At 40.1% G+C, this 23,527-nt stretch overlaps 1 protein-coding gene across 1 annotated transcript in view; it reads right to left on the reverse strand.

The window, feature by feature from the left end:
- Positions 1–17,494: 17,494 nt before the first annotated feature.
- The window catches only part of LOC148423516 (Krueppel-like factor 7), a 29,950-nt gene continuing 23,917 nt past the window's right edge, over positions 17,495–23,527 (reverse strand). The window contains exons 3-4 of the mRNA XM_088414905.1: positions 23,296–23,419; positions 17,495–21,249 (exon numbers count right to left, since the gene is read on the reverse strand). Coding sequence (XP_088271031.1) covers positions 21,198–21,249; positions 23,296–23,419 — 176 coding nt within the window. The 3' untranslated portion in view covers positions 17,495–21,197. The remainder of the gene's footprint in view (positions 21,250–23,295; positions 23,420–23,527) is intronic.

Here is a 23,527-nt window from a genome sequence, read left to right on the forward strand (position 1 = left end):
TTTTTCCTGATTCCAAAGCAGCAGGCAACACTACTGCATGTTGCATTTTTTAAGTGGTGATGCAACTCAGCGGTATATTAAGGCACAGCGGTTATAAGAGGCTCAAACATTTGACGCATCTCGTATAAGGATGCGGTACAGTTTTACACCTACTGCAGACTACAAGCAGTTTCGCGTTTTATGGCGAGTCGTCAAAGTTTTCCGCCATGATCAGCCCACACGCAATGATTAAAACTCAAACTCTTCCCTATTTAGCATCACCCATCTGTCTAGTATACTGTATGAGGTGCAAATTTGAAGGCTATTGGACAACATATCAAGCATGAGTTCATCTTTGAAGTAGATCAGAAAATGAATCTTATAATAGCCGTTTCAAAGCAAGATGACAGATTTTACACGTCCATTTGGGTATGGTCTCTTGTGGGTCTTATGATACCGTAGATGTGCCTACAATGACAATACCATGTCTGCAAAATTTTGTGATACGGCATAAAAATGGCTTCAAGGGCAGATTTTGCCCCAAAGTGGACCAAAAGCAAATGACCAAAATAACCACTGAAAAATAGCTTCAAAATGGCAGACTTCATGTGTCTTTTATAACATAGATTCTTGAGACTTTTTTGGGTCTACTCTTGATAGACATCCAACAAATTTTTTTATTGCTGCAAAGAAACTGGTTTCATGGGCTGAATTTTCTCCCAAAATGAAGGACCCGATGGAAATGGACAAAATGACTCAAAAAATAGCTGCTTCAGCGCAAAAAGGCACAAAACATGACTTTGTAAGACTTATTTTGGGTTTGTTTACAATAAACAGCCTGGAAAATTTCATGTTGCTACGTGAAACTTCAGGGGTTGAATTTCCCACCAAAAATGATAGCCACAATAGCAAAATGGAAAATGAGCTGATTTGATGTAAATGGAAGACTTTCTTTGTTTTTTCTGACATGGCTTTGTTGAGACCTCTTTTTGTGTGTTTGACAGTAAACATATCCACCAAATTTCACGTTGCTGGATGAAACTGCCTTCAAGGGTTGAATTTTCCACAAAAATGGAAGACCGATTGGAAATGGGCATAATGGAAAAACAGCTACTTTGTCGCAAAATGAAAGACTTCCTTTGTCTTTCCCGGCATGGCATTTTGAGACTTTTTTTTGTGGGTTTCCTGACACGAGACATGCCTGCCAAATTTCATGTTGCTACGTGAAACTTGTCTTCAGGGGCCCAAATTTTCCAAGCACCTCACGGTGGCACTGTAGCGCTGCAGCCCCCCCACCTCTTCCTCCCACGCCCCCCCCCCCCCCCCCCCTCCCCCCTCAGAGGCGAGGACGACACAGATACGCGCGGAGTTTATCAAGGCAATTCTTTTTATCATCCTCCTGATGCTCGTTGGCGGCTGTTTTATCTGTTTAATAGCGTTTTACTGCTCCGAGGCCGTAAAAAGAGCCTTTTTATTGTGACACCAAACACATTGTTTGGGGAATTGACCCCGCCTGACTAATGAACAGCCTTGAATTTGCAGCCAGTTGCGTAAAATGCAAGCAGAAGCAAGTGCGTGTTTGTGTATGTGTGTGTGAGTGTAGTTATGTCCCATTGGAGGTTTGAACAATAGCGTCGCTTTTACTTTATGATGGTAAGCAATGCTGCAGCCAAATCAAGTTGCACGTGTGTGAGGATGTACATGACAAACAACGGCAACGCACGCGTGTGCGTGTACCTCTCCCCGAACTAGAGTTTTTAATGTTTCAACTTTATTTACAGCTTTTCATTAAATCCAACCTTTAGAAGTGGATGTTGCAGAAAATAATATCGTATGTCTTAGTTAAATGCAGTCTAAGTGAAGTCTCCCAGGTGGAACAAAATGGAACGTATGTGCTTTTCATTTTCGCCTGTGTCGCCTTGAGGTACGAATTTCATTCGTGCCGTGACCACGCTCGTAACCTAAAACACGTGTATTTTTCCGACATCAAAATCCTCTGATGTCAAAGTGCCACATATCATATTGTACTTTATACAGTAAAATCCAAGTATGCTGCAACTGTCAATCGGTTAATCTATTCAAAAAGATTTCATTCCATCATTAAAAAATTGGACATTTTTTCAAGTTGACAATGCAAAATATATATACATATATTTGTCTGATTTGGCTGCTGGTTTTGTCCGTAATTTCGGAAAGCCAGCACAATTGTTCATCACTGTTTTCCAAAGTAAAATCGGACGTTTGCAAATTTCATATTTCTTCGTTACGATAATCAGTCCGCTACCGTAGAGAACTTAAAACATCTGAGATTTTTTTTCGCCTGAATATTTGGACGATTTTTAGTCTCTAAAGCATTGATTGAAGAACAAAACTAATCAAGCAATAATCGTCGCACCTTTAAAATTTTTAAAGTTTTTTTTTTTTTTTACCATGAAATGGAATGTATATAATTTAATGTAATGTAATACAGACATGGTGACATTCACAAGGTGTCTTAAGTAAATTGCATTAATATTGGTGATTTTTCAAAGAGGATAAAGAATATATGCCTGTGAATATAGTGGCGCAATGTATTATCTTTTATCCGTAATCATTACGGATTTCACAGCAGTTTGGGAAACGCAATTTGGAATACGCCCTCCATGTTGAAAGGAAAAGGGTGTGCCTTAAATGACCTATTAAACTTATTTTTTTATCCGAAAAACAGTCCAATCCATGACCCATACCCATGAGCCGATCTGAATTTAGACTTTTTTTTAATCTATTGCAACACTTCCTGAGAGTATTGCCATGTCTATCTACATGTGTTGCACCACCGTTTGTGTTCAAATAACGAATTCATGAAGCTGTGATGAAAATGTTAACTACTTGCTTTTCAAAAAACGCAAACACTCTCTTTTTTAACACTTGTTTTGGGCTGCGGAGAGCTGCAAAATGGAGTCTGACGTCAAAAGGAAAGCGCACTAACATACACATGAAATTGAAAAAAAAAAAAAATCAATGGCAGCATTTGGTCTATTATCATAAATACACTGTGTGTGTGTGTTTATGTGCGCACGTGGTTGGTGCTTGTGTCCAGATGGTTGACTGAGACTTGGCTGTGCACAGACTCGAGCAAGAGAGAAAAGAATACAACTGTGTGTGTGTGTGTGTGTGCGTGCATGACCTTGAGAAAGGAGTCTCAGTTGGAGGAGAAAGGGATAACATCCCCCCCATCTCTCTCCATCTCCTAAACCCCCCTGCAGGGGTGAAGATGAACTAGGCTCTTCTTCATCTGCCTTCTTTTCTATTTTTGTGTTGTTTTTCCATACACACACACACACCTCATCATTCCCTCACAATGCGTTACATATAGCAACAAATTCTTTCAAATATTCAGTCAAAACTTCAAACATATTTTCACCGCTTCATATTTTGGTTAAAACACATCTGGCATTGCTTTACGTGGACCGCTTTTGGCCTGTTTTACTGCCACCTCTCGTCTCGCTTACCCCTTCCTTGAAGAGAGTGAGAAACCCCCTTTTCAAATTCCAACAGGTGTTCCTGATGTTGATTTGTCTTCTCTAACCAGCTTCCGTGTTTGGTTTCAGGTCTTTTTTTTTTTTTTTACTTACCGTCAGGTTCCAGGATTAAAACAAAAAATTGTCTGTCCTCAATCTGTTGGCTTTTATCTCCTTTTTTTGTCTGTTGACTTTGACAAACATAAAATAAGAGCCCTACATAAATAGCCTTCTAATACTGCATTTAATAAAAGATATGGATTGGTGAGTATTGATGCCCGTATCATATCAATACTGGCCTTATTTTAAGGTATTGGCTTGTCTTGGGGGCTGCCGATACCAGCCACTGACACTTAAAAAGCTATACTAAAGTTACTTAAAAATTTTCAGTTGTAAAAAAAAAAAAAAGTTTATAATGTATTTGATAAGTACATTATTTTTTATGTACAATTAATATTGTTAAAACACGTTTTTTCAGTATGTTGCATTGAGTAGAAGTACCTAATTCTAAGGTAGACACTGATACCAGTAGTCCTTTTGATATAGAATTTCCATTACATATTCCATTATCACATTTTCTTGAAGACTATATGAAATTAATGTCAACGTTTAATGATCTTTTTCTTTTATCTGTTTAATAGCGTGGTTTCTACACAGTGGTTCTCAAAAAGTGACCTCCGGGGGTCCGTGGCCTGACTGCAGGAGGTCCAAGAAAATAATTTGGGTGTTTTGGAACTCAATAAAATGATCTTTTACATTTAGATTTGTGCCTTGTTTGGCTTGGTCTGTTTTTGGCGCCACCTCTGGCCGCTGTTGATAGTGCGCTGTCCATTGTATCAACCAAGCATGGCTCACCTGCAGTCATATAACGTTCACAAACCGTGCCGTGATTTATTACGTGCATTGAGCATATGTGATGTTATTTTCACTGGAAAGCAAGTGGAAAATGTGTTACTAAAAGTATGAATTGGATATAAAAAGAATGTAGTCATCGTATTAACTAAAGTATAAACTTTTGACTGCTGAAAATATCTCGTGAATTATCCCTTTAAAATGGCATTGGAACTGTGTCAGTATAACAAATATGAGAATCATCTTCTGCAAGGGAAAGAAGGGTTTTGTTTATAAATGTTCTCTTTTTTTTGTGTTTTTGCAGGCCGGCTCTTTGTTTAGTCACACAGAGGGGCTCTGCAGATTTTGTTTTTGCTGTTTGTTATTATCTCTTAGCTAGCAGATAGAACAGGTTTGAAAAACAACAATCTAATAATGTGTGTTTCCCGTTAGCAGGAGGGCGCGCAGACGGAGAAGCGAGCAGCCGGCAGGGACTATTTTTTTATGGGACGCGTCATAAAAAATATGGAGACGAGGCGGCACCGAGGGGACCTTCTCCACGCCCCCTCTCGCTCCACTTCCCGCCCAGGATGGCGAGCGGCGCAGACGGATGAGGAGGCGCAAGAATGCCATCAGGTAGGAGGGGAAGAAGGTCGGGACGCCATAAACCGCGCAAGAGGATGCGATCCAAACTCAGCTTGTCTTTTATTCATGAACACACGCCGGCTTCGCACACACATTTGTGTTGGACACACAAACACACATTGAGGTTACTTGCTTGGCAAGAATATATTAAAAGAAAAAGAAAAAAAAAAAACATGTTTTCATGAGAGGTGGCTTTGACACTACCACAAATATAAATTGCATATTCCATAAATTTCATAATTTTTTTCAAGAGCATATTGATGATCTGTGTTTTTTAATTAATCTACCTTTTTAGTTTTATAAATATTTAGGGCTGTTACAGTTAAATCGTTAACTTATTTAACTGTTTAAAAAAAAAATCTGTTGCTCACTGGAAATAAACATCCAGAACAAAAACCACACGCTTTTTCAATTTTGAAGATTTTGCACTAGAATACTTTCATTATTCACACAATAAGAAAAAAAATATAAATAAATACCCGCTAAGTACAGCAATATTATTACAGTATATGATGAAAATGGAATATTTGGCTATGGCCGACGTAAATTATATTCCAACACCTCACAGAAAGTCTTCCCACAAGACCGACAGCGCTACAAGGAGGGACAATCCTGGATGGCTGACCTACGTGTCAATCATATCACTCCGCACAGACTTTGGTTGTCCAACATGTCCACATCCATCACATCTCCGCAGCCTGCGACCTTTGCGCACGTGACCTATGACCCCCGGAACCCCCATTGATGTGCGCGGCCTGACACATCAAGGACACGGCGGTCGTTAGGGAGCACCTGGACGCATCGCTGACCTTCTCCTTGGATAAATAATCCACGATAATCTAACATGTCGGCATTCCGTCATGTGCCGCCGATCCTCATGCACTTTTAAACGTTCGACTTGTCACCATGTATCACAGTGGTCGAAAACCCTCTCTGTCGGATGTACTTTAATGGCTTCAGAGATTCTTACTGGGACGAAAAACCATCCCAAAAGTTTGTGTCCATCACAGTTTTTCATGGAACTAAAACGTACCAATCAGATTCCCGAAGAATCCCGGACCTCCCAGCAGCCCGTATATGAACTTCCAATAGCTCCGATATATTATTACAGGAGTCTTAACACAGAAGTCACACTACCACCAAAATTTTCTAGAGGTTTTCCAGGAACTGAAATGTTCTAATCCAATATGACCTCAACTGAACGCTTCCTTGACCTCTGAAAAGTACTATAATGCAATTACTGTACTGACTTTAATAAACGACAATAGGAATTATAATTTCAGAAAAGAAGTATAGTATAGTATAGTATCGTATAGTATCGTATTTTAATCCTTGGTAATTATAGTTCCTGGGACTGAAATGTTGTAATGTGTTCCAACATGACCTCACCTGAAAGGTTCTTGGACCTCAGACAAAACCCTTATTTGGATGTCAAATTTGAGAAACAATTTAGCATTTTAGTTCCTGAAAAAAGCACCAATCGGTCCCTGTTATGAAGGTTCCTGAACCTTTCAAAAGTACACGTCTATCTAAGTACCTCCTACGGCTGAGAACTAAATTTTGGCAAGAATTCATTGAGTCTTAAACTGGTTACCAGCCAATTGCAGGGCACACAGAGATAAACAAGCATTCACAAACCCAATCAACACCTAAAGATAATTTAGTATGTCCAATACACATGCCGTGCATGTTTTTGGAATGTGGGCGGGATCTGGAGAACCAAAACGGGCTTGGGGAGAACATGCAAACTATGCAAAGGAAGGCCGGGCAGGATGGCTTTGAACTCGGGTACCTGATCGTATCGTATCATGCTAATCATGAGCCACCCAAATGTAACTCGTTCTGGGATAGTGAAAAGTTCTGTGGTGTAAATTTACTAAAGCATTAACAGCAAAACAAAATTAGAGCTAACAAATTCTGACAATGGCAAAAACTCTCGTCCAAAGTGTGTGCTTGACTGGAATAGCAGGTGACTTGTTTCGATACCGAGCCCCATTTGTGCCATACTAGCGTGTGTGTGTGTTCACTTCATCATACGTGGCTCAGTGGACCCAAAAACAACACAACGCTAGAGCCAGCAGGGCCCATGGCCACCATCTGTGTGTGCGCGTATGTTCCACCTGTCCCCCCGCCTCATTAATTTTGGGTTGGGGAGGGGTGGGATGCCAACAAGCAGACATGACGAGTCAAGACAAGATGTGAATGGAGACACCGTGCTGACCCGCTGGGGAACGTTTCGTTCCTGGAGCTAAAAGTTTACAATCACATCATTTCTGAGCCCGATAGTTGCTAGTCCTCTACATTTTTTAATGTCACCACACTCTAAAAACAGTTAGGTAAAAAAATAACCCAATTATGGATCAAACAAAGGATAGACTCATTATTTCGGGACGATTCGACATAAATTTATGGGGTTGCAAAACAACTAAGTCACATTGACCTAAATATTGAGTTTGATTACCTGGACTCTTAAAAACGTAGAAATAGGTCTTTGGGATTCAATGAGTTCATTTACATTTGTCATTTTTTTAACTTAAATTCAACCTTACTGTCTAGAAACAGCGAAATATTTCCCCGTTTGTTATGTTAAATTGACGTCAAAACCACAATAGCAATTTTCACTAAAACAGTACATTTGCATAAAAAGTGATCAGTAGGAACAGTAACTTTTCCATAAAACAACCTTTGAAACGTCTCGCATATATGGGGTAATTGAGTGCTGCTAGGTGCGTTAGCATCTAGTAGTGCTCGCCGATGCTGGAGCTGCTAACATTGGAGCCACAGCTACTTGCTAGCGACGGGCGCCGTGTAATGCAATCTCACTGTAATTAAGTATTTATAAAGCATCCTCAAATAGCATAACTACACCCTGAAATCTAATTTATAACGCCGTAGTGTTGTTGACGTCGGTGATGAGTCAACACAGCGCCACACTACCGAGTTCTATTTCAAAATAATAATAATCGCGTTACTGTCATACATAGCATGAACACTCGAATTACCCGAGTACTCGTTTAATCTGTACCTCAAACGCATCACGGGCCTCTATAAAGGTTCCTTGTTTCGGGTGACAGGAAGCATTATTTAGTTGCTGGTACTTTTGGTGCCAAAGTGCCTAAAGACACATTCACACACACTCAAGCAAACGACTGATGTGTTCACACGCACGGACGCGTGCGCACACACAGTTGCAGTTAGTCTGCCATCCCTGTGGAGATCCCCAATTGTGATGTCATATTCTCCGTGGATCAAAGGGAGGTCACGGTAATTAGACAATTTCTTTCTCTCATACGCACGCATGCACGCGCGCACACACACACACACACACACACACACACACAGCAGACATGTTAATTAAAGGGCAGAGCAGCTGAGGGTCACACAGCAGGAAGACGAAATGTGTCACCGTGAGTGAGATATGTCCATGCCGGGGGTGGGTACAGTAGACAAAAATTGGACCTGAGTGAGAGTACTTTTACTTTGTAGTATGAGTATAGTAAAGAATAAAAAGTAGCTCTATTCACTTAAGTATTTGGTGAAAAAAAAATGGTTTTGACTAGCCCATGATAAATTGAGCAAAACATAATAAAGGAATAAGCAAATTTAGACATTGCTCAACCGAAAAACATTTAAAATATTTTTTTTTATATCCTCCTGAGATCCAGCCTATTCATTTGTGTCCACTATAGTGGGAATTTGTTTTTGCCTCACATGGCCGAACAGACAAACAAAAAAAGTAAGCTGTGATTAAATGTTACCTTTGCAACTGTGATGTCATTTTGGGTTGACAGTTTATGCCAGTTTATGCCTCTGATTTCATAATCCATAAATGCAATATCAATTCACCCCCCCCCCAAAAAAAAACCACACAAAAAAAACTGTCAACAAACAACTAGAACTGAATGTCTGTAAAAACATATAAATACAGCTTTAGGACTGAACGAGGTAATCATAATGCCGCGTTAAGAAAAGTGTAGCAAAAAAATTATATATGTTATTTTTATCCTCATCCTCACACCTGTTGCTTTGTCCCTTCACACACGTGCACACTAACACACGCATAGCGAGCGCATCGGCCTTGGCATGATAGTCTTAAGTGCGGATTGACAAAATGAGTTTGAATGCTCCCAAATGGGAGCGCCTGGTCTCCGCATTGTGAGGGCGGGGACGCGAAGGAAGCCGCACAAAAGCCGCGCGTTCGACCTTCACGCCGAAAAGTCGGAAAAACATAGCTGGCTTTTTGATTGGAAGCCTTGAAGACACTCAAGGCGACATCACAAAGGCAAGAGAAATACATATGGAATCTTTTTGAAAGAAAGTGTTGGGGGGAGCGCTGCTGTGTCCTGGCTTATCGATGCAATCACTAAAAGCTATTCAGGAAATATTGAAACTTGCTCTTAAAACCCTACTTTCAAATCTGAACTAGTTTGAAGACTTTTAAAAAAAGGTTTGAAAACCAAATTTTGAAACCCTTGTTTGAGAAAGAGTTTCACTAACCGTGGCCAACTCCAGTCCCAGAGAGCTAAAACCCAGCCTTTTTTTTGACCCTATGTTAATACCTTAACCGTTTTTTGAAACCCTACTCCTCACTGAAAATGCCTTTTTGTAACCTTAACCCTTTTAAGAAACCCTAATACGAAATTTTAAACCTCATTTGAAGTCCAAATATTTGCTTGTAAATTTAACCTAACCACCTAAATCTTGCATAAACCCAATTTGAAACCCTAAACCTTGGTTAAAATCCTATTCTGAAAACCCTACCTCTTTTTTCGAAAGCTCAATTTGAAGATTTACACCTCATTTGAACCACTTACTTAAAGAAACCTATGCTTGACATCCTATCCTTTTGAAACTCCAAGCCTTCTTGAAATATTACTTTGGTGATTTTATTTTACATTAACGTCTATAGATGGTGAGTGTGTGTGTGTGTGTGTGTGTGTGTGGGGGGGGGGGGGGGGGGGTAGGGGGATCAATTGCTTCTATCTTAAAGCAGCATTATATTATTAAAAAAAACAGTTGCTACAATATGTATGCTGTCTCAGAATAAAACATGAGCATGTGCGTATGTGTGTGTGCGGTCTGTCACGTCCTTGGCGTGTCCGCAGGTGACATCACGAGTTAGTTTCCTGACAACGTGTCAATGTTTGCCTTCCGCGTGGAGGCCAGTGGGCCAGCGCCACCATCTGGATGTGCGGGTGTCAAATTTAGGCCAGCACGCACACACGCTCGCACTCGGTCAATAATGAGGCGCGCAGCGGCGGCCTCCCGAGAGCAACAAGATGGCGGCGACACGGACGTGAGGCGAGCGGCTCTGACAGCCTGACAAAATGACCCCCAGCGCACATGAGCACATGCGCGTACACACATGCGCATGTGCACGTACACACCGCCGTATCCTGCAGCCGGCTTCATTGTCTCACTGGACGATCTGGACCACCGCCAGCAAAAACAAACTCCTTCCAAACCACGACAACGGCAACTTTTCATGGTCGCAACCTCGTTTGCTAATTCTACGAAGTTGTATTGCTTATTGTTCAAAAAAATTGTACTGCATGTTTTTTTTTCCTGTGAATTTGTTTTTTTTTTTCAATTTTAAAGCATTACTATAGAGTAAAACTTGAATTGAAAGAATAATGCTGACTGAAAACGCAAATTTGAAAACCTTATCCTTGCTTGAAACCCTAATTTAGTCTTGAAGTGCTAGCTCCAAACTCTTATTCTATTGTAAAACCCCAATTTCAGACCATTGTTATTGCTACAAACCCTAATTTAAACAATAATTCTGAATGGAAACCCAAAATTGAAACTCTAATTGTTGCTTGAAACTCGAATTTGAAACGCTTGAAGCCCAAACTTCAAACCTGTATCCTGAAAGGATAAAACTTCTTATGAAAATAAACCCCCAATTTGAAAGCATTAATAAAGCTTCAAAAACACTAATGTTGACATTATTATTATTGACAAAAACACTGAGATCACTCAAATCACTGTGGGAAGGATTTTCAATATTCCAAAAACTCACGCTACTGTAACACAAATTCAACATTTTCACCAATGAAATACCTACAAAAAACAAAAATGATGTCCCATTGGTCATGTTAGTTTGGAAGAAAAGAGCTGTGCTAGCTATAAACATAGCAAGTTGCTGGTGCCTATCCCAGCTGTCTTGAAACATTATTTGACATTAATAATCTTAATGATTGCAACCCTAATTTGAAAAATAAGCATCCTGGCTTGAAGGAATATTTAGAAACCCTAATCTTTATCTGAAGTCTTAAATCGGGTTTGAGCTCCTAATTTTAAAGATAACTTGAAGCCTTAACTTGAAAGCCTTTACCAGATATGAATTGTGTTTTGTTTGAAGATAACCAGAATGTGGATGCAAGATTTCTTGTTTAGCATTCCTGATTTGAGATGTAAACAAATCTCTTCTTCCAGAAGTCTCCCACTGAATTCCTTGTTGTGTGCTTTTTCCCAGCATGCTTTGCTGCGCCCGCCCGTCCATCAAATAAAGATGAAGGTGTCGCTGCGGCCGACATTGTCTCGCATGAATCATTCAGCGCTGTTAGTCTAACGTTCGCCTTCCAGGTCAGCGCGTCTCGCTGTGGCTCCGGTTCCGCCCACATCCAACATCCAGACCCGGCCCCTTGGCCTCGTCCCTCAGCCCCCTCGAACCCCCCCAACCCCAGCCCCCACAATACTCAACTTCCCCCTCAAGCAGAAATATGCTGAAGGCATTACCTCTAAACAAGATGTTGCCAAGCTCACTTTACAGCAAGCAACATTTAAAAGTGAACAATCTTCCATTCATGCTAATTAACAAAGCTAACCGCTAATGCCCTAAAGGATTCCAAACTTGCGTTCCTACGATTTTGCTGTTTTCTTTTTTTCTGACAGTTATAAACTATTTTGGTCTTATCGTCTTTTACGCTCAATGTAATTTCACAGTCAACCACTAGATGGAAGCGCATCAATTTAAGACAAGTGACAGAAATGCTATAAATACATTCCTCGCCACTCCGTAATGACGTAGAAATGTTCAGCACTGCTACTGGAGGTTATACAAAAGATCCTTAAAATGCAAAAAAAAAAAAACCCACATTGCTATCATTGGATGTGTGCATGCGCGCACGTCAAAGTAGGTCAGCAGAGGAGGCCTCCCTAGAAGACGACGTGAACTTGTCACCTTGAATCGGCCGCTGAGGAAGGAAAAGAGGGAGACACACCAGCGAAGAGGATGGGGATGTGATGAGGACAAACATTGTTAGGCAAGCCGCTTCCTAAATGTCATTTATTATATATTATGCAGTACAGCCAATCTCCCGCTTTTTATGGGTGCTAATCACTGGATTGCATAAAATTCTGCATAAAAATTGACGGCTATTATCAAAGCACTGAAAACATTTGCGTGTGTGACTGTGTATCTTTATGTAAATGTACGTAAATGTATGTATATTCAAGTATACTAGAAGTGTGTATATATATATATATATATATATATATATATATATATATATATATATATATATATAAAATTATGTACATATTTTAAATATTTAATTAATGAAACATTTCATTAATCACTATTTGATTTAACTATTTAATGGTACGTTTATTTAATTTTGGCACTTTTGGTCCTCCCCAGTCATACTTGCTAACTAGTACTTTGAAATGAATCGAGAATATGAAATAAAATGCTCAAAAAGATTGTCATAAGCTTTGATGTTATCTGTGATAGAAGATAATCATGGACTGTGCCACTTTGGTTTCATTGAATGGAAAGAAAATGACAATGACAGTCAATCCACACACACACACACACACACACACACAAAAGACAAATACAAATCTATTCACTGCTGTAATGACGTGAGCAGGACACTGCACTCTCAGCCTTGTAAAAAAAAAAAAAACAAAAAAAAAAACTAAAAAGCAAATGAAAAGATGAAAGCCATTTGAATAAATACATTGGAAAAAAAAAAAACATGCCAGTGAGGACGTCAAACAAAGTCGGATATGGGTCCTTGTCTCATGACAAGCATATTTGGAATCGCATGAAAGGATGGCGGAGGACTTTCATCACCACGACAACCCGCCGTCGTTTATGCGCACAAAAAGCATCAAAACGTTGTCATGGAACACGTTCCCCCCAGGCTTTTTTTTCTTCCTTCTCTAAGAAACACAATGGCCTTCAAGGAAACGAGAAGACGATGCAAAGAGGCTACTGACATTACTTCCGAGTTGATGTTTACTGCCACTAAGCAGAATTTGCAACATAACTGCCATATCTTAATCAGTCATTTGATTACAAAAGGTTGCTGACGGTTACCTGTCATGTCAAGCTTAGAATGTGCCCACTTACCTGTCAGCAGCTAAACTGCGCATATGGCATACAGTATATCCAATTAACGGCTAGCTAATGTAGCCGCTCGTACTATGAGCCAACGTAGCCAAATTTAAGTCTATTGTTCACAGTAGCTGCCAATTTGAGAGTTTATTAATGCCAAGCATTGAATGTTTACACTTACTTGACTTGCAGCGAACCAGACAGCTAGCTAACTAGTATGAGAAGCTAACAGCAAGCTCTTTGCGGCTAGCTAACAAGCATCTAGTGTTATGAGGTAATATAGTGTTACACAAAGTTTTGAGCCGTCACAAAAAAAATATTCCAATATGAAGCCACTTGTTTAAAGAAATCTGCCTACTGAGAGTCCAAACATGCTTGACATTACAATACAGCAAAATTAGTTACAGCTGGGATGTTAATTAACAGCTAGCTAACAACAGTAAGAAGCTAGCATCAGTCACAGAAGAGTCAAATTAAAGACAGTTGTGTACAAAAGGCTGCTGATAGGGAGTCCCATCATGCCACGGTTAAATTGAGTCAGCTAACTTGGCGCAAATATGACATTTCGCTAAACCGAGGCCTAACCGGCTAACATAAAAAGCAAGCGTGTCAAACAGCCGTAGTAGATCCAAATCAGCTATTTGTCCAAAAAAACAACAGTTGATACATTAGCTGATTCCCAAATGAAGTCTAAATACAGAAACTTAAAGTACTAAAAGCACTGTAGGGCTAGCATGAAAAGCTTATATAGCAACACATTTATTGATCAAAAGCATTTGGATGCATCTTTTATCCCTTCATAAAATGTGTCCCAAAAAGCCAAATAAAAACCAAAGTGCACTAAGACTTGATCCTTTCAGGTCTGATGAGGACATTTCGAAGCTTTTATAGACACTTTGAGTCCAAACTCTCAAGAAATCGATAGCAAAGAAGAAAAAGAAGCAGTCAGTGACCATTAGCGACTGGGCGCTAATTAGCATCCATTAGCTCACAGAGCATCAACATTTAATGAGTGTGCACACACACACAAACACACACACACACGCACACAGTGGATGATGATGATGATGATGATGATGGGGCTTCAGGTAACGAGCTGCAGGTGATGAAGATGAATTTTTAATCATGCACTGCATTGTTATAGATTTTGTCATTTGTAATAAATTACGTTTTATTATTTTATAATCCAAGCCTGTAGGATTATAATTATTCCACACATATTTTTTAAAAATCCATCCATATATTGTAGCACATACAAGTATGCATGAAGCAAATACAAATAGTATGAAACCAAACTAAATGATTTATAATAACTATGAAATGAGTAACTCTTCAAATGTCAACAGCTTTTTAGAAGCAAAAATCAATACGGTGTTTGTTACATGGATCAAACACATGTGAAAGGAACAGATAGCTCGTGTGTGTGTGTGTGTGTTTTCCATTTCCTGTCAAGTGATGACATCATGGCTTATTCTAGTTGAACATATTTAATTCAGAGATGACATCATCTTACTGGAACATGGACGCTCGCGCGCACACACACATTCACATTACGCCTCCTCAGTGAGATCACATGATCCACAAATGAGGATTTTTTTTTTTTGTGTGTGCGTGTTTTGAGATTTTCATTCCCCAAAACTTGAACTCACAACCTGTGTCCACCCCCGCACACGCGCACAAACACACATGGGACGCCTCCTCACCTTCTGTCTTCCGCCTACAACTTTCTGTCTCTCCATCTTTCTAAACTTCCCGATTCCAAAACGCTGCTCAAATTAATTTCGCTAATACAGCGTTTTTTTTGTGTCAAATTTGACATTTTTTATGAATTACTTTTTGGACACAAATATGATACTTTTAATAGTAAGTGGGAAATGTGGGACAAATCAACATTCATGGGCGAACTATATTTATTCTGCACAATTTAATTTTTGGGATGAAATACATTTTTTTTTTTTAAATCCATATTTTTATTGAATGAAATGGACATGAAGTTTAACACAAAAATCCTCCATTTTGTTTAATATAACGCCGGCACAACCGTGTGCTAAGGGCGTCCCCGTGTAAGGCTTCTCGTTTGGGGAGATTGTTTCTGTGGCAACAAGCAAGCACACACACACACACACACACACACACACACGCACACACACACACAAAAAGAGGGATGAGCCTCCCCTCCTTGAGGGCACCCACACAACTCCTTAATTTGACACGTGGCGTGGTGGCACTCCAACTCGGCCCAAATCAAAAAGTTCCAGCTCGTTAGCGTCTTGCCTCTCTAACGAGCGAGACGTCCAATTAGCGCTAACAAGACAGACGCTGAGGAGGACGGTCTTTCACGGCGCAAACAAAAGCCTTTTGTTTGCTCACGCTCGCAAACAAGTTGCCGCGCGCTAGCTTGTTAGCGTCCTTAGCACGGCGGTGTACGACTCATCCCAAATGTGACATTACGCAATATGACACTATACTACTCCATCCGAATTTAACGCAATCCCATTGACTATACCTACGATGCTATTCATTTCAATTACGATATGGTGTGACACTCAATTCACTCCAGTTCCAGTGTGATATGATTCAATCTCTTCAGAAATAAACAGGATTTGCTGCGGTCCATTCCGTATCCGGTGCGATTCCAAGGTGATACTATTTGATTCAATCCATGTCACCGATTGCGATTTCCCGTACGTAACTTGCGAGTCATGACGCTCGCGGTAATGCCGGAGGGCTGCGGGAATATTTGACTTTTAATTGGCTGCCTCCACCTGTTGGCTGACTTTTAATTGGTGGCCTCCATTGGCTGACTTCCCATCAGCCACCTGCTGGACACACAGCGGCAGAATGCTAATGTGATCAGGAGCTTTAATTGGATAGAGTGCATGCTGGGAAAGCAAACACACACTTAGGTACAAGATTGCTTGTTGATAATGATTTGACGATCACAGGGGCCTATTTTTGAAATCATGAAAGCCATTAAAACGCTCAGCCCTTTTCGAAACCATCGCTTGTTTAACCCCTGCAACATTTTGTGCAATCCTTAGATCTTTACATCAAAACATTTCACATCAAAAAGGAAAGTAGTGAAGAAGGGCACTAGGGAGCTGAAAATTGATTGTACTGTTATCGCAAGTATGTGAACATTGCTCAACAGCAAGCCAAACTCGATGTCTCGTGACCCAGGTAGCTGCGCTTCATGCTACTTTTATTGCACATTAAGATGACTGAATATACATTCTGGGTGAAACTGAAAATAACAACGAAATTAGCCATTGCTAACAAAATAAATGTGCCACTAACGACTTATGTGGAAAGGAATATGCACAGATGCTAATATTAGCTAGCGATTAGCGATGTTAAACAGGCACATTCGCGAACTTTTTATATGCTAATTAGTCCGTTAGTAACAAAAAAGATGTCCAGAACACTTAAAACAGACAACTTACAGCCATTGCTTTCGTCGGGGGAAGGAAGTAACAACAACAAACGCGACGTCAGGCTGGAAGTAGATTAGCTGCAGCACGTTCTTCTGAATTAGCACGGCCTATATGCTACCTTCACACACACAACTACTTCTGGTCTGCGCCTCCAAAATAAAGTCAACCCCGAATGCTGAGCTCACAATTTCATAACTTTCCTCAACAAATTTTACTGTGGGTAGAACAGTTATCACGCTACCAGGAGTGACTGAAATACCGTGAGAATGATGTGGAAGAAAATGACCCAAAAATAATCAAAATACTGCATACCGGTCAAAATGCTCACACTTGATAAAAGTATTTCTCTGGCCTTGAAACATTTACCCCAGCTTGAAACTCAGATTTCACACATCATCGTAATATACACTTAAAAGACCACGAGTCAAACATGCTATTGAATGACCTGGAATGAACAGAATATGTAAAGTGTGGAATGGTTTGAATAACTCAAAACATGTACATTGTAAAAGAGAGGATAAAATAAGACAAAATAATCATTTGTGGCCTCTGTTTTTAAAAAAAAATTAGTATAAGGAATCAGATGAACCGTTCAAAGTTGGGACAGTTTGAATCAAACACAATAACTAATTAAACTAATTAAAAAAAACATTCTTACCTTGCCAATGATTTCAGTGAGACGTTAACTTTTTGAGGGTTTGGCACTTCCTTGTATGGAGGGGCACTCAATCAGTTCAGAATGAATACAAATACCAAAATTGAGATTCTACCATTTATTACACATATTTGTACATTCTTAAATAAAAAGGCTCAACTGGACACTTGTTGCATAGATATGATACAATACCAATTTAGAAAAAACAATTATCAAACACATCCAGTAACAAAAATAAACTCTCCCTCATCAATAAACAACATAATGTCGTATCATACAAATCATATCATTTCAACACTTTGTACAGCAAAAAAGATGTTGGCAATGGGACTTGGTGACCGCAAAGAAAATCGGCTTGATCAGAGTATTTTTTTCCCGAAAAATGCCAATTTTAATGTCATATTATTTGATGTTCAGACACAATTGACAAAGTGATTGAAACGTGATTTAAAAGAATGTTTGAATGCCGAATTGATCCTCTGTTGCAGTACCAATTTGCCTCTTTGGGGGCGCCATTGAGTCATGCCAAAGGACAGCAGAAAATTTTGTAAAGATTTCATGCCAATAAATATCGCGCCAATATCCAAAAATAGTAAAATGAACATTTCTGAAAATTATTTTTTTTCAACATATGATGTTAAGTGACCTTTTGCAAAAGTTATTGAAAAATAAAACAAAAAACTAATGTGTGCTTTGAGTGTAAAAAGGTGCTAGACAAACACGGTTATGAAGCTAGCGAGTCTATGCTCTGAAACTCAGTAACAACAGCTAAAAACCTAAATCTTTTTGATTTGAGTATTTTCACAACATTTGAAAAATGTTCACTATTTTTGCCCAATTAAAAAAAAAAGTCATTTGAATTCTTTGAACGACCTAGCTCAGTTGCAGTACCACTTTGTGCCAGAGTGAGTTACTCTCAGAACGTCACATCCCAAATTACAGAGCCATAAATCGTAAGCCAGTAACAAATCATTGTTTTGCTTTTTTTTCCAAATTTTGATGTTCCCAGTGACTCATTCGGAAATAATAAACATATTTGGTGACGGATTTCGGTTGAAAAAAGTTTTGTGGTGTGTTTGGACTGTAAAAAGGTGCTAAACAAACACACACTAATGATGCTAGTGAGTCCTGTGATAGCAGCGACGCCAAGAAGAGTCACGTTGACGTAGAGTCAAGGCATTTGATTGACAGGTGTCGGATATGCGACGTGTTGTTTTCCTGGTGGCGGTGGTGGATGTGCGACAAGTGCGAAGAGACTACGCTAGCTGGCTAGCGTGCTAGCAGTGCAAGAATTGTGATCACGTAGTGCAACGTTGGCGAGAACTAAAGCAGGAAGTGGCTAAGGAAGTCACGCTATTTACAAAAGCTAACAGACACAACTGGCGGCTGGTGAGATGGCACCACTTACTTCAGCCAGTCCTGCATCATGATTGGCTGGTGAGTCTCTCTTTGGAATCATTTGGAGTCAACTAACCTAACCCTAATCTAACCCGAAGAAGACCTACGCCTAAACTAGCCTCCGTCTAGTAGCTACTAGCGCTGCGCCGATATGACTTCACTAAAGCTTCAGTTCAAGCTGCTAATTTGGCTAAAAATAAAAGCCACATTATCTTACATGAGAAGACTAGTTTTAGCAAGTAGCGGATGTTTATGCTAATCTGGTCTTTTGTTAGCTCGCCGCTAATGGAGCCCACTAGGTGTAGACCTCTGGAACATCTCACATTTTTTTCCCTCATTCGCCATTCCCGCGGATGCAAAAGGAACCTCATTAGCCGCTCGCTGAACGGTGGAGACAACCTCTGGGTGCTAATAAAGCTAATGCTCATCACGCGCTAGCTTGGGAGTCAGGCCAAAATAAACCAAGCATGTTGAGAGAGACTGAAGCGTAGTAAAAATTGGCCAAATTATATCAAAAACACAGACACCCTCTCACGTCCGTGCTTCCAAAAGTGCTTCTAGCGTCCCACTGTGATTGTACGTCTTATTATGAGCACTGTTATGGCTTTAGAGACAGTAGCCCCTTTCACACAGGCGTAGACAAAAAATAGTTGTCGAACACTTGCAGTTGACGCAACAGGGGAGAAGTCAGCATTGATGTTCACATTTTCACCATGCCCTTTCATATAGCTTCTTTCCCGCCTCTGATTCTACCTCTGAAACTGGAAAATACACTCGGACAGAAACATAAACAGGTGGAGAAAAAAAAGCTGCGTGAAAGGGGTTGATGTTGGTGAATTTTTATGCCATACCCACTTTCCTCCGTACAGAAAACGCGGCGGAGCTGCCTCAAAATGGTGGATCCACGTTGGAGGTTTTTGGTATTGATTGTTCCGAGCTGCACTGTGAACCCCCCTTCGGGTTTTTATGTCGTTGGCGGAGCCAAGGAGGGGGCATTTGGGAGGCGCGATTTTCCAGCGTCTATGTTTGAATGTCCATGGTTAATGTTTCCAAAGAGAAAAGCATGACAGAAGCGGATCAAGAAAAAGGTTGCCATGGAAACCGAGATATGATCATTTGTTAATAGAAAAAAATCTGCTTAATAGTGAAGTGTGAAAAGCTTTTGAACATGTGCGTGCGTGTTTGTCGTGTTTTTAAGTGGTTTTCCTCCTTTTTTTTTTTTTCAAAGTTTTTTTTTCTGTTAGCAGTAGATAAAAACCCCACAAAACATGATCATTACAAAAAAAGTGCAGATGTTGGATACCAAGTTAGCTGCTAAATTCGCGGCTTGGTAAGGGGCTCAGTTAGCGGCTAACTTAGCGGCTATCAAAGTCGCTAACTTAGCAGCTAACTTACCAGCTAATTCGTACCAACCCTTTTGACTGCACAAATCCTGTGGAACAAACAGGAAGTAAAAAAAAAAAAACTCAAGTTCAACAATACAGAAAAAGTGCAGTCAATGGATACCAAATTAGCAGCTATGTTCAGAGCTGAATTTGGGGCTAAGTGAACAGATTTGTTAGCGACTAACTTAGCTGCCAACTTATCAGTTAATGTAGTCACTAACCTAGCAGCTAACTTACCAGCTAGTTCATGTCATCCTTTGACTGCACACATCCTGTGGCACAAAAAAAGAATTAAAAAAAATATCAAGTCCAATATTACAAAAAAAAAAGTTAGCCGCTATGTCAGCAGCTAAATTTGCGACTAAGCGGCTTCGTTGGCGGCCAACCTAGCTGCTTATGTAGCTAAGCCACGACCGACAACTAGTTTGTGCTGCCCATTTTGGATACACACAAACAGGAAATGAAAAAGAGAGACTTCCTGTTTGTTTCTTTGATTGGCTGGTCCTCACATTCTGATGAGTTCAAAAATTTTTACTCCAAATGAGAAAAATCGCGAAAAGTGTCTCAGTCGTCATCAATAAGAGTCGTCATGGTTCTCCCAGTAGAAGAAGAAAAAAAAAAAAAATCAAAGTGTCGCTGCGCATTTCTTTCGCCAGGTGCTCCGTAGGGCCCGTCACTGGCGGAGGAGAGCCGACAAGATGGCGGCGAGTCTCCGGGATGTCAGATTGCGTTTTCTTTGTCTGGATGGCATTCTCGTGACGAAACGCCACAAAAAAAGCCCTCCCCCCTCAAAATGTTTGATTTTACAAAGACGAGCATGTGGTGACTTTTGAAGAAAAGTCCAGAAGCTAAACCGGCATGATGCGTTTGAAGACGGCATGTAAAAAACTGTTGAGTGTGTGTAAGTGAATGAAAACTGACAATCTAACTACTCCTCCTCGTCCTTTTCTAGATGCCACGTGGTGGTCGGCAGGCTTCTTCCTTCATCTTTTTTTTCTGTCCTGCTCCAGTGTGGCGCCCCCTTCAGACGTGACGCTTCATGTGCAGCGCCAGATGGTCGGACCTGGAGAAACACCTGCACACGGAAACGTCATTTGTTATTCTATTCCTGTTCTACTATCCTTCGTCCATCCATCCATCGACCTGTCAATTTGTCCATTTGTGTCCACATCCATCAATCCATTCATCAATGCATTTAAGTTATGAGGCAACTGCTTTCACGTCTGTGTTTTTGTTTTGCATTTGTTTTCTTTTGAGCTTGCGTCCATGTTGTTTTGCTTTTAGGTTTTGTGTTTGCGTTTTTTGTTTACAGTTTTTTGTTTTGATTCGTTTGTAGCATTCTTTCGGTTGCAGTGCATTTGTCCCTCATTTGTCCGTTTTATTTCTGTCATTTATTTTTTGAGTACCCGTGATCAGTAACTAAATCAGTAACTGAGGGGTTACCACTTTACATCCTTTGAAGTCTGGTGGCAGCCGCGGTCATATTAGCGGCGCCCGGAAGTCTAATTTATCAAAAATCTGTAGAAAATTGAACATGATAACATGCTAAAAATCTAGGTCGGAGATTTCCAACAGTGAAGATCTTCGACCCTCTGTCTTGGAGGAGCAACAGCCTGCGTGTTTTACGAATGAGACACAGGTATGACTAACAAGCGGGAGTTGGGGCGGGAGTTGGGGCGGGAGCAGATTACAACTCCTGCCCTCATTGGTGAATGGTCGCGCCTGGAGCCAATCGCGTGTCTTGGCTGAAAAAAAAAAAAACGAGACACATCTGATCTGTGCACCTTGCAATCAATGCATCTGTCCATCGATTCACCCATTGATTTTTTTTTTTTTGCAGCCTCAGCGAAGGAAGACACCCGCATGACTTAAGTGTGTGAGTGTGTGGACAGATGGCCATGCGGTGAGTGTGTGTGTCAATTTCGGGGATCCAGCTGGTTACGCTGAGAGCCCCTCTCCCTCAAATCCTCTTCATCTCCACTCTTCTTTGTGTCCTCTTCTCCATCCTCCTCTTCACCTCAAGGGGCCTCTGCTTGATTAGGCATGATTAATGTGTGTGTGCGCTCGCGTATGTGTGTGTCAATGTATAACTCTCCGTGCGTACTTTATGTACTGTATGCGTGTAAGACGTTAGCTCAGCTTGTTTTGCTTTTTCTTTGTGTTTTTGTGGCCAAATGAATGATTTTACGGTTTTCACATGACTCTCAACATTCACCGTTTTGCTTTGCTAAAGCGCTGCAAAGATGAATCCACCACCATTTTTAATAACCGATTTATCGTTTGTACACCTAGTTTAATAAATGCCAGCTTTTTTACTGTAATGTTTGAAAAAAATGTTTAAAAATGGACCTGGGATTGAATATCTGTAAAGACGTCTAACTATGTCTTTGGGTTTGAATGAGTTAATAAAAATAATCCAAATCCTCGGAATTTCATCTTGAAATTTTAGAGCTGCAACAATTAATGAAATATTTTGTGTTTTTGATACCGAATTCTTTTTTCTTTTTTTTTTTTTTTTTTAACCTGGTTTGACCAATGCCAGCTATTTCCCCTGACGTTTGGAGAAAAAAAAAAAAAAGAAAGTACCTGTGATTGAATATCTTGACTCTGTCTTTGGAATTGAATAAATTGATTTAAAATCTTCCAAATCCTTGGAATTTCATCTCAAAATGAACTGTAAAACTCCAAACATTAACCAAAAGCATTTTTGATAACCAATGTATCTTTATTAGACACAGCTAAACCAATGCAAGCTGTTAACCCTAATATTTAGGGCAAATAAAATAGAAAAAAGGTTACATAGGACGGAAATTCTAAAATCCGTAAATGTATAACTACATCTTTTGGGTTGAATGAGTTCATTTAAAATTTCCCAAATCCTCAGAATTTCACCTTTTTGCCCATACAAAAAATTTAATCCAAAATAATACACCTGCAATAATTACATTTTACTTTGCGCACAAAATAATCATTTTTGTCCTTTTTTCTGACATTACGGACAGGACTAGTAAGACAAAGTGTTTTTTTAATAACCGACAATAATTGACATAAATGAATGATTGAAACCATCATTATTTGCAGTCCTCCTGTCACAGATGTGTGTGTGTGTGTGTGTGTTTACCTGTCGCAATGGTTGCACTTGAAGGGCTTTGCACCGGTGTGTTTGCGGTAGTGTCGCGTCAGCTCGTCGCTGCGGGCAAAGCGCCACTCGCAGCCTTCCCACGAGCACTTGTATGGCTTCTCGCCTAACACATATAAAAAAAAAGGGGGGGGGGGGGGGTCACCACAGCATCCCGTGCTCCACTGCTTCAACACAATAAGCACTCATAAATGTGCAGGAAATGAAGTCTTTA

This window comes from Hippichthys cyanospilos, chromosome 5 (genome assembly GCF_059441005.1).
Source record: "Hippichthys cyanospilos isolate Australia breed blue-spotted pipefish chromosome 5, RoL_Hcya_1.0, whole genome shotgun sequence".
In the NCBI taxonomy this organism is placed as follows: domain Eukaryota; kingdom Metazoa; phylum Chordata; class Actinopteri; order Syngnathiformes; family Syngnathidae; genus Hippichthys; species Hippichthys cyanospilos.